The 12,970-nt window shown below is 38.6% G+C and overlaps 1 protein-coding gene across 1 annotated transcript in view; it reads left to right on the plus strand.

The window, feature by feature from the left end:
• The window catches only part of itpr3 (inositol 1,4,5-trisphosphate receptor, type 3), a 226,867-nt gene that overhangs the window by 91,584 nt on the left and 122,313 nt on the right, over window positions 1-12,970 (plus strand). The window contains exons 6-9 of the mRNA XM_052034535.1: window positions 1,569-1,667; window positions 2,151-2,234; window positions 6,134-6,280; window positions 7,314-7,409. Coding sequence (XP_051890495.1) covers window positions 1,569-1,667; window positions 2,151-2,234; window positions 6,134-6,280; window positions 7,314-7,409 — 426 coding nt within the window. The remainder of the gene's footprint in view (window positions 1-1,568; window positions 1,668-2,150; window positions 2,235-6,133; window positions 6,281-7,313; window positions 7,410-12,970) is intronic.

Below are 12,970 nucleotides of genomic sequence, written 5' to 3' on the forward strand. Positions count from 1 at the left end.
AGAGACATTGGCACAGCTTTTTGTGGTTGCATCTGTGTGCAAGACCCAGGATAGGTTCTCTAAGATGTTGAGACAGAGGAACTTGAAGCTGCTCATCCTTTCCATGCAGACCCTTAATGAGGACTGGTGTGTGTTCACTTGACTTCCCCTTCCTAAAGTTCAATCAGTTCCTTGGTCTTGCTGTTGTTGAGCACAAGATTGTTGTTACAACATATCCAGATATGAAAGAGCCATTGTCTTCCACCCATGAGTTTTGAACAAGCATACCCCTTTTCCTCATTTTTTTCCCCTCCAGTTGTTCCACACTTACCGCATGCTTGGTATGCTGTTTGATCTCAGCTTATGTTTCAAATCCTATAACCCTATCATTACAAAGCCTGTTCATTTCTTCGCTTTCATAAGGTTGTTTCTCTTGGCTCTTGTCTCGGCCCATTGCAACCAAGAACTTCATCCATCCATTTGTTGTCTCAAGGTTCAAGTGACATAATGCTCTTTAAACTAGACTTCTCTATTTCCATGCACCTCATCCAAAAGTATGCTTTTATTTATTGTATCCTACATTGAATCCTGTTTTGACATTGCTCCCGCCTTTGGTTTTTGTCATAACTTCTGATGTCCAAATGCCTCTGAATCAAAATTCTCAATGTTATGTTTAAATCTCTTCATAGTCTACACTCCTAACCCTCACTCTCCCTCCATCAACACAGCCTCCTCCCCCATGACAAATCCCCTTGGACTCTCTGTTTCTACCCCTTAGCCTCTTGGCCTACCCCATCTTTATCCTCCATTCACTGGGATCTAATGAAATCCTGACCCTAAATCTTTCTCCCCCTCCATCTTCCTAAACAGTGTTTTGCCCTTCCCCAATTAACATTTCTGTCTTTGTCTTAGAATCCACTTTCATACGATGGTATCTTAGAATGTTTTTAAATAAAGAAATTCTTTATTTGATTGTATGTTGGAAATTGCTTTACAGTGGAAGGTCTCAGGATCAGGCATGTTCTTGAGGACTTAGATCACCTGACAATCTTGTTTGCCAAGTAGCAAAACCCAGACAAGAGAGAAAATTATAGAATGCGGGAGAGCCAAAGAGAGGAAAAGTAATCAAAAGGTTTCAGGAGAGATGATAGAGGAAAAAACACGGGAAAGAGAATTCAAAGAATAAAATTGGGAAGAAGATGAGATTTTTAAAAAACGCACCATCCAACAATATAGATAAAGCTTCCAATCTCTTCCACGGTAACAGTTGGTTCCTGTCATCTTTGCATATTTGTGAAAAAGATGAGTCCTTATTGGTCAAAGCAGAAGCAGGCAGTGTCTCTGCTTTCTTAGGATAGGCAAATCTTTAAAAAGGATGCGGTGATTTCAGGCTCTGTCCTGCATGTCTGAAATTGAATGTTTGCCTTCAATAATTTGCTGGGGTGAATCAAATTAGGATATCAAGGAATTGCAAATGTCATCATGACAAATGAGGTTTCAAAGTTAAAAGACGGCACAGTTGCCATTGTGTTAAATTTTTAAGGTGATATTTTTAATAATACTTATATCATGTTAACTCTGCGTTTCAGGTGGTGGTTGGAGACAAAGTGATCTTGAATCCAGTCAATGCTGGACAGCCATTGCACGCAAGCAATTACGAACTGCTTGACAATGCAGGCTGTCAGGAGGTAAGAGCCCAACAGAGGAAGGGTGCAAAAGAATATGAGATGGAATTAATTCAGGAAGACTGTGGAAAGAAACAAAAGACAGAAGTAGAGAATCTAATTTATACTGAAAGGGAATTAAAAGATGGAGAAGGCAAAGAACGATATCTGTGACGATCCAAACAAGCTAGAGCAACTGATCTGTGCAGGAGTTGCCTTCTGTGGTTGCAGAACTGTGCATTTGTCAGTTAATGAAAGGTCCTATGGCCGAAGAAACAAATGTGTCAGATGATCCTCTCCAGCACAAGAAATATTTGCCCAAATATGAATACTTCTGAGTAAGGATAAGTTGAATTCACTTTCAATTAACAATGCAATCATGAATACATTTAGAACCACTTTAGAAATATTAAGAAGTCATTTGTTGTGGTAGAGAGTTGATAGGTTGCCTATAGAAGATATTTGTTTTCTCTTCAATTTTAATCAATTTTAAACCTCCAATTCTAGGTAAACTCTGTGAATTGCAACACAAGCTGGAAGATAAATCTCTTCATGAAGTACAATGACTACATGGAAGATGCTTTGAAAGGGGTATGAATTAATGGTTTAATGTATTGCTGAAAAATAATAGTGATAAAGTGCAGGCCATTAAGGTAGAAATTTTGAGCACAAAGTTCGGTTGGACACAACATGCTTGAAACTACTTTTTTTATATCCATTAACTTTACAGGGTTATTCTAAAATTTATTTAAGACTGAAGGTAAAGACCAATGTGGTGAAAACAGAGAGTGGCACAGGTTGGATTTGTCTTGGAAAGAGCTGGCAGAGATTCAAAAGGGCAAATGGCCTCTTTTTGTGCCTGAAGATGCTATGGTTCCATAGTTTCCCTGAACTTCACCTGTTTGAACTCCCACTCTTGCACTTTTCAGAATTTGCTTGTTTCTTCGGAATCACTGAACCTATATTTTGACATTGTAATTGTGTGCTATGTTCGCTGGATTGAGTTTCATGTTGAATGGATTATTATGTAAGAAAAACATAAGCAGAATGGGTCTCTACTCTTTGGTGTTCAGAGAAATGAAGAATATTCTATGAATGGAAGACCTTAGTTCCAGAAACAGATTGGACAACCTGGGCTTGTTTTCTCTTGAGCAAAGGAGGCTGAAGGGTGACCTGATAGAAGTATATAAAATATTGAGAGGCAAGATGAGGTAGATAATTAAAACCTTTTTCCCCTGTTAGGGGTATCAAAAATGAGAGGGCCTAGGTTTAAGATGAGAGGAAAGAGTTATTATTGTCACTTGTCTTCCACTATACACCTTGCCTAAAATGGACAGATGGATGCTTTTCCATTTATACCATTGCTTTTGTTGCTGAACCCAAGTCTAGTAAAGCCATTCTTCTGAACTTGAGAGCCTAGTCCAGCCTGCTTAATCTCTCCTCCCATGTAAACCTGGCATCACAAGGATCAATATGGTGAATAGATGGTGGACTCCCTCTATTGCAAGTATGTATATCCTTCCCTAATTAGGGAGACCAGTCCTATTACACGATATTCCAGATGTGATCTCAACATCAGAAAATATTTTGGTTAAATAACCTTTGAAGTTATGATTCTGGTAACAAAGATGGCAGAATATGAAAAACCTATAAATCCATGTGGAAATTGTCCTGTACACTGGGACACCATGCTTCCATGCTTGGGTCCTGCAATGCACTCCTGTGGTTTCTGTACAGGGCAGATTTTCGGAATTTTTACTTGGATCAATCTGACTATTACCTTGGAAATTCTGAAGAACACTTCTTATTCATTGGATTTATTGATGGGAAAGGATTAAGTATTTCACTGAAATAATTACCTGGAAATGTTATACCATACCTATGATTGTGCTTAGAAACAGGTTTACATGGAATTGAACCAGTGGTTTTCAGTTCATTCAGTTTTTGTTCTTACTTTACATTGTTGTAAAGACTAACTGTTGGAAATATAATTGTAAAATACTGCCTATTTCAGCTTTATGTGATTGATTCTTTTTTATTGTAAAATCTGATTAACAACTTTTTTTATTTTAATTTACATCACTCCAGAAGTTCAACAGAAATGTCTGTGCCACCATTGCACCCACCTCTGCATCAAGGGACCATGGGGAGGGGGGTGGGGTGGAATCCTGGAATATATTGTCCCAGGAGTGACCACCATTGGGCATTTCTGGAACAACCCGGTCTTTCCACTGGAAAATTCTTGAACTGAGACCTCTATTGGGTAAATTCCTTATTAACATGGAATTGTTCTGGTCCTCTCTCTAACATTGCATCACTCTTTAGCACCGTTCTTGATCTTCACCCTTCATCAGGACTCTTCGATCCCCGAGACCCAGCTGTCAATACTCTCCCTCCCACCCACCCCCACAGTGGGGGCTTCAGTACTCAAATCCTTTCCCACTCATTCCCCTTTCCTCCTTGTATCCCACAGCCAAATACCAGCAGCTGCCATCGAACCTCAATGTTTGTCCTGGAGTTGAATCTTCCCAGCCAATACTCAACCTATGGCATGCGACTCTGATTCTTCTCCTCCCTCCCCCAGCTTCCACGACTACAGTACTGGACTATTGACTATTCTCCATATTCTCAGCACTGTGCACACCCAACACCACCACCACCACTTGGTCCGAAAGCAGTGCTGGTAAGACACTTACTCATTGCTCCCAGCCAATCTCTCCACCTCTCATTTGTCACCTCTCATTTGTCACCTGTCCTGAAGCCAAAACTCCCAGTCCATTGGCATAATATTTAATTTGGAGATGAGAGTCATTGTGGTATTTAAGTTGGAACACACCTTTAGTAGGTTTCTTAATTGGAAAAAATTGGAAGTCTGCCATTGAAGGTTAGCTAAGTTCAGGTTTCCAAACCTTTTTACTGTTAACCTACTTCCAAGAGGATGCAGTCTGTTTGCCCTTGTAGGTTATTTGAAACAAAATAATATCTTTAGAGGCCTCCAGCATTGCTTTAAGGAGCTCATGGTTAGGCCATGGTTGAACCTGTAAACCACTTAGGCCCTGTAAGCTTTGACTTGTTTGTGCAAGCTTATAAAATGAGTTCCAGAACTACTGCTGTGCCCTTTTCTCAATGCTAAAATTAACTCTGCAGCCCTGTTCTTGAAAAATGGCTCCAATGATTTCAGTGGTGGCCTGAACACAAATACAAACAGGGCACAGGACTGCTCCACTGAGTTGGTTATATTTGCAACCAGTTAATGTTCTTGTCTCATGTCATTTGCAGCAATGTTGGCAGCTAAATAAATATCAAATAAACTTGCCAGTTGTTATTATTATAAGTTAAGAGGGTCAGTGTAAAACGATACCCGATATATTTGTGAAAACTATTTGCTTTGCTGGACTCCAGAGTTCACAATCCTGCCAGAAAGTTAGTATTCTACCAACTTTCTGGTTAATACATTGTAGTATGTAAAACAGATTCAGGATGATTAAAATAGTTTTGATTATTTAAGTTGCTTTCGTTTCATTGTCCCACATAAACTGTAAGGTTGCCATCCTGCACGTTGGTTCTGCTTCCTATACCTCCTGTGAGATTTAACCAAGACTCATGATTATCCCATTCTTTCCCAGATACAGAGGAGCATGAAACCCCATAGTCTTTTTCTCTTCTACAACTTTTGGGTTTTAACAACATGAATCGGTGACCTTTATCCTTTATTAAACCTGTATCTTGTATGACGACCCTTGTTTTCACACTTTGAAAAGGATATGTAACTCATCATAATTGGGTAGATTTTGTGCATGGGACATCTTGAGGTTTGGTCTATTAATTAGGCTTGTACTGCACGTTTAGCTAATAAAACATTTTTGCACATTAAGCTACTGGAAGTGGGAGATGATAATGCAGCAAGAGCAACAGGGTTGCTTGAATAATCAGTGTTGCACCTTAGTTATGAAATTTAACATTAAAGAGAATCAGTCAAGGACTCAGAAGAGGGGTGAAGTTGAGTTTTTAAATTCAGTGATAAACAGGATACAGAATGAGAAATATAGGGGGAGATTAGAAGAGAGAATAAAAGACCCTTAAAAATCAGAAAAAATGTTAAATAATTCTTGCATAGACAAAAGGGTACTTCCTCTAATAATGACATTGCTAACTAAGCCTAGTCTAAAGACCAATTGATCTCCAAATGTACCTACATCATGAAAGTCAAGGTGAAATCAAGGGTGGGACTTCATTTTGGTGACAATAATGGTGAGCATTAATCAGTCAGCAATTTGTGTTGTAGTGCAGCTTCGAAAGTTGTTCCACCCTGCTAGAAGTTGTTGGTAGATGTGCACATTCAGACAGAGTGCACCATCCAGATGTTGCTATTCTTTTAGAAGAATCAGACATAAACCCTTTTTTTAAAAAAAGTATTTCCCAACTGAAAATTTACTTAAGTGAATGCAGAGCTTCCATGGATGTGACTATTATATTCTCATCTCTTTCAGGGTGATGTAGTAAGGTTGTTTCATGCCGAACAAGAGAAGTTTCTCACATGTGATGAATACAAATCCAAGCTGCATGTCTTTCTGCGTACAACACTGCGTCAGTCTGCCACCTCAGCAACAAGCTCAAATGCTCTCTGGGAAGTTGAGGTAATTTTGACAATGTGGGAAATGTTCCTATTTGTGTTGCACAATGTCATATAAATTTTATTTGTTCAGAGAGTTCATCATGAAAATATCCATATACAATTGGATTTATTTAACAAAAAAAAACAGCAAAAAAAGAATCACCAAGATTCAACAAAGCCTAGCACAGCAGAAAGGAATGGTGATCAAGCTGAAATTGCCCCAGCATGAAGTTTCACACTTAGCAAAACTAATGTCCTGGATCTACTCTGGGCTGGAACAAGTCCTAAGGAGCTGAAAATCAGTTTCAATCATGAGATATTCGTGAAAAATGAAAAAAAATTCTGCACTACTAGGATATACTCCAGGCTGAATTATTGCTTCCTCGGGGAACATTTTGAGTGATAGCTTTGGGCATTGATGACAACTGCTGGAGAAGGAATTCCTTCTGTATGTCACATAAGACTAAACTGACTTGAGGCACAGAAGGAGGCTGTTTAGCCCTCTGAGTTCTTGCCAGCTCCCTGCAGAGCAATCGATATCAATCCTATTCCTTTTCCCCTGTAGCCCCAGGGAGCTCAGTTACTTTGTCAGACACAGGCCACGAGTGAAACGCAGGCATAATCTGTTAAAGAAATATATGACTGTTTACTTTTTAAAAAAAAATGAAATGCTTAATGTGTTGTTTTATTACCAAATGCACAACTAAATTCATTTGCAGTTCAATGGGTTAAAACTGAGTGCATCACAGCAATCAGGAAATCAGTTATCAGGTTTTTTTTTACAATTGTATGTGAATTTGACATCTGTGCACCTGCTATCTACCTGTGGGTCATTCTTAGTTGTCAGGTGGGAGAAAAGTGGTTGCCACTTCCTTGTTCTTAACACATACGCGATATGCATTTTAACAAGTTTAATCTTATTTGGAGATAATTGTTGCACATTCTTGGGATATTACTTTGTGATGTTGCTACCTTCCTTTTGCAGATGATGTACAGTCACTACAGTAATCACCTTTAGTTCTGAACAATAACTGAGCCCATTCTTCTTCTTGCAGGTTGTCCACCATGACCCTTGCAGAAGTGGTGCTGGCCATTGGAACAGCCTCTACAGGTTCAAACATTTAGCCACAGGCCAATACTTGGCTGCTGAGGTATGATAATCCTATTTACAGTGCAGTGGAGGTACAGAGGTTAAATTACTGGATTAGTAATTGAGGGGCTTGGACTAACAATCCAGAGTTCAAATCCCACCATGGCAGTTGTGAAACTTAAATAGAAAACTTTTGTAACTAATAAAAAAAAAGTGGAGACCATAAAATTGTTTAAAAACCCATCTGGTTCAGTAATGTTCATCAGGTGAGAAAATCTGCCGTTTTTACCTGATGGGACTGATATGTGACTTCAAATTCACCAGTGTGGTTGCCTCTGTAAAACATTCAATTCAAGGGTAATTGGAGATGGGCAATAAATGTTGTCCTTGCCAGTGGTGTCCAGGTCCTGAAAAATGAATAAACAAAACATAAAATCATCCTTCAAAAGCTCATTAAGATTTAAAAAAAAATGAAGTCATGGCAAGCTAAAAAATTAAAAGCCAGTGCTTGGAAATTCTGTTTTAATCAATTTCCTGCTTTGGAAACAACCATTTGTTTGACTTATGTGATTGATGCATCTCCTGTTGAATGCCATTATCGTGAATGATGATTAACATCTTTGTTATTCTGGCTGTTGATTGCAATGCAGCTTGAGCAATAACTCACAGTAAATCATAGAAGTATTTGCTGGGCATCCAGAATGTTGAAAGTGATATCTCTGAAAAGGTAATTGGCTAGAGATGTCCTTAACTAATATATTAAGAGGTAGAAATCTCAATGTAATGGATCTTTGTGAGATTGGTCTTGAAGCAACCTTTGAGTGCATAGCTTTTTTTTCAAACCAGAATCACTTGTCGAGTTACTTGCAGTCCTTGATACCAATAACAATCTTAATGGTGTAAGAACACTAAACAAGATGCACACAAGGTTTATTATGATTAGAAGCCTTCATGGAGTTCTGTTTCAGGGTAGCACACAAATGATTAGTGATGTTTTTCACTATTCTAAATGTTGAGAATGAATTATTGGAATAATTTCAGTGGAGTATCCACTGCTGGAGAGGCATTTATCCCACTGTGAACACATTCAATAAAAGTTATTTGGATCCCCACAGAGGGTAACCGTGCCAATGATGATCAATAACTTTGAAATCTTTTGCCTTAGTTCAGTCACACACCTTTGGGCATGTTCCATGCCTGCAGTAATAAACATAAGTTTGTTCTCAATAAATAAGAGTGCCTAGAAATTGGATTGCATCATACATCTTTTGTGTATTACATGATTTAATTTCATGAAAAAAACAACCAGAAAAGAAAATTGGGAACTTCATGCCAACTTCAAGAACTCCACAATATTTATTCCTCTGTGTGTTTTGACATACTCAGGAGCCTGGGGATGCATATTAATATCCAATGGCATGCAGTACACTTGCATATTTGTAAAATGCCACAATAGAAAGTTTCAGTTAGAATCATATCATGCAACCTGAGGAACAAGTGACAAGGAAAACCAGGAAATCAAATATTATTCAATGTTCAAGTATCAATTGATAATGGAGAAATAAAGTGAGAAGGTAAATTCTGCACAAGGTCAGATGCTGCTTTGCATTTCCTGAAAATTGCTCTGCAGTCTACCAAGGATAATTTTGATGAATACTTAACACATTCAGTCCATTGATACATGTATATGTGTAACTCTGTTAGAGTATGATCTGTGCTTTTAAGAGCTCTGTATCTATGGCAAAAACATATAGAACACTGCAGCACTGTACAGGCCCTTCGGCCCACAATGTTGTGCTGACATTTTATCCTGTTTCTATAAAATATTCTATAAAATTTTGGATTCTATAAAATATCAGAATGACAAATAGAGAATGATTCAAGAAATTGTTGCTTTTAATTGTTCTTAAGCAGACATGGCTTCCAGTTTGTAAGAATAAAAGGCAAGAGAATGTACCAGCTGAGTTGAGGAATTTGGAGAGACCTTAAGTGCGAGTGAGTCAGTTTGAGTTGGAAGATTATGTCTTTTATGATTTGTTCATCACTGCACTTAAAAGGTCAACCACTGGAGGTGAATAAACATGACAGTTTAGAAATTGGTTTCATTTGCACACATTTTCTATGCAAAAATCATGCATAAAACATTTTCATCTGGATTAGCATATGCTAGGGATCATTTCCAGGTGCAATCTTACCAGTTGGGAAATTAGACCATTGAGTTCATTGTGCACAGCTGACAATTTACCAATGTCAGTTACGCAATTGAAGATCTCACAAGTTAGACACGGCAAGTGCTCTTCCTTAAGTAAATTGGAGTTTTTGGGTATAACCCTCTGATCTTTGCTAAACACCCACAACACAGTGTGCAGCTAATTGCTCACAGTACCAGGTTCAATCTTGATTTCGGGTGCTGTCTGTGTGGAGTTTGCATGTTCTTCCTGTGACTGTGTGCATTTCCTCTTGGTGCTCCAGCTTCATTCCAAATCCCAAAGATATGTGGGTTGGTAGGTTAATTAACCACTCTAAGTGTCTCTTCCATTCACAATCCCCTAAAAGGTCCACTGTTTGCATCTAATTAACTTTGCAACACCTTCAATGCATGGCAAGTCCAGACTGATGAACAGTAAAAGAAAATCATTAAAAAAAACTACAGATGCTGGAAATATGAAATGAAAACAGAAAATGCTGGAAAAAAACTCAGCTGGTCAGTAACTATGGAAAGATAAACAGTTAATGTTTCAGGCTGAAGACCTTTCATCAGAGCTAAGTTTTTTCACCATGTTCTGTCTTGATTAATGGCTGCATCCACCCATCCCCTTTCCACCTGTGGAGGACCTATTGGAATTTATGCCTTTTAGCATGGAAGCTGTGACCACTGCTTTTGATGCCTTGTGTGGTAGTGCTCTGTGGGACTTTCCTGCTATTAAGTAAATTATGACAGGAGTGTGGAGTTTTAATGATCAAAGCATTACAATCCAGATAGCTGTTTTGCTTATCAGAAGCCATCTACATCAAAGATCCAGTACTAATCACCTAGTATGTATGTAGATGACTGCAGAACACCTCTGGCCTCTCTCTGTTGTGGATCCTCAATTCTTTCTTCCTCTTTTGTGCATAGATAAGGGAATCCCTCAAGGTTATGGCCTGTCAGGGCACTACCTTGTGTGTTCAACTGTCAACCCTTCATATAAGACCCTGACATCACTTGCAGAAGGATAGAATCAAGCATTTCTTGTTTTGGCTTGGCTGCCTTCAGCTGAGTATCCAAAGATGGCTTCACAGCCTGCTTGGGCATTGGAGATATTGGATATACAGACTGAAAGAGTGCCCATTTGCACATGCAATGGGAAGAATTGTGGGGCGAAAATATAGGAAGGTTAATGTTTTTTGAATAAAAGATTAATATTTGATTTGAAGATAACATTTTAATTTGTTCATTAAACTCCTTGGAGAACATTATAGAACTGCTGGACAAGAAATTCAGGAGTCAAGTACTGTATGAGAAGTTTTTGGTGTTCCAGAAAAGGGTCAATATACGAATAGAGCCGGTGTATCACTAGCTGCAAGTTTAAGGAAAAACTCTCCTGTATTAGTTCCTGCAGAAGGTTCTCCTGCAACATCTGCTATCAGAGGTTTCTTAGCAAGTCATAGCCTTGCAGCCTAGACCCCTCCTCCCCCTCCTCCAGGGTAAGCATTGAGAATTCACTTTAAAGAGCAAGCAACACACCACGTGCTTCCAGGTACTCTGACCACCCTCAATTTTCTGTAGGTATCTTCCTGGCACCTGAAGTGTGCCTTTAGAACACAAGAAAGCAGAGAATTGCCTTTGCTGCTTAATCTAAAAGTAGAATAAAGGAGTGTGACACACAAATGTTACTTTTCCCAAATTCAGTTCAATTAACCTTTTAAATAAAACAGTAGCACTGTTCCAGCTGACTTGATCCACCCATCCCTCACCCAAATTATCAGTTGAGGGATCATTCAGTGATATACTTAAAGAATTGAAAGTGAGTATTCGAGCTAAATCATGCACCATCTGAGTTGTGTGAAACAATTAGGAATTTTGAAATGTTCATGGTAAAAACAAAGCTATTTTTGTTACACAGTGAAAGAACATCAGGATTTTGGTTTGGGTGTGACAATCAGAAGGTGTTCTTAAAACAAGTTATAAGGAAGGATTGTGTAATGTTGGGTATCAGTTGTTGAAGAAAACCAAATAGAATTTCACTGACAGGGCAAAATTTCACAAACAATGTTTGGAACAATTACGCACATACCTTGCATCTGAATGAAGGGCACATGACATGTTTTTCTTCTATTTTGATTGTATTGTAAATTTTAAACCACAAAACATGATACAGTGATCAACAAGTAATAGGAGTTGCAGTTCTGTATCTTTGTGAAATAGCTTAATGATATAATTGACATAAACTCTCCGCATTTTGTAAATTTCACCCAAGATACTGCTCTGTAGGTATCTACACTGCGTTCAGAGAGTAGAGAGTGACATTGCCTCTGCTTTCTGTACCATTGAATTGAGTAACTGCCCTGGCTAACATGGGTTGACAAAACACAGGTGGAAATCTAATACTTTATCTTCACTGGAATTTTTACTTTTTGTTTTACTAATATGTGTTTTTATGGGAAAAAAATCTCAAAGGATAAGATGCACTCTCTTTATTTCCCGAGATCATATCATATACCACTGCAGATGCTATACTTGGTCTGGAAATTACTGCTGCGCTGCTGGGAAACAGGCTTTCAACATCATTATATGGCATTCTGTCTTCCTGTATTTTACTAGGCATTTTAAACCTGTTATAAAAACAAGGTGCTGGAAACAAGCAGCAGGTTGGGCATTATTTCTGAAAAGAGAAACAGTTAATGCTTTAGGTCTGGGACTCTTCTTCTGAACTGGGAAAGAGAGTAAACAAAAATAAAAAAAAACATTGCAGCTGCTGGAAATCTGAAATAAAAGCATAAAATGCGGGGAAAAAAATCAACAAGTTAGCCAGCCTCTGTGGAAAGAGAAACTTAGTTAATATTTCAAGTTGGAGACCCTTCATCAGCTCCTCCTCTATATTGGAGAAACTAAAGACTGATTGGGTGATCGCTTTGTGAAGCACCTACGCTTAGTCTACAGGAGTGAGGGAAAACCAGTTAGTATTATGTAGTCAAGAAGGTGGGTGGAAGAAAGGGAGTGTCTCTGATAAAGTGAGATTGTAATATAGCAGTGAAGGCCAGATTAAACTTGCTTGTCTGTGTAATATGTTGCTAAATAGTAAGGCCCTGGGGCATGACCAACAGCCAGAGTATAGAAAAAAAAAGAAAAACTGAGTCAAAAGGATGATAACAGACAAAGGTGGCCAGCTCTGATACAAACAGGAAGGGAGAGTTATCTAAAGTTGGAGAATTAATATATATTAAGTCCTGCAAGCTGTAATGTGCCCAGCTGGAGGATGAGATGTTGTTCCTCTGCCTTGCGTTGGGCTTTGTTGTTACAGTGCAGGAGTCCATAGTCAGAAAGGTCACTGTAGGAATGGATTGATGAATTAAAGCAGCAGGCAACTGGAAGCTCAGGGCCACTCCTGCAGACTTCTTCAAAGGTGCTCTTCAAAGTGA

Source organism: Pristis pectinata, chromosome 20 (assembly GCF_009764475.1).
Source record: "Pristis pectinata isolate sPriPec2 chromosome 20, sPriPec2.1.pri, whole genome shotgun sequence".
Lineage (NCBI taxonomy): Eukaryota > Metazoa > Chordata > Chondrichthyes > Rhinopristiformes > Pristidae > Pristis > Pristis pectinata.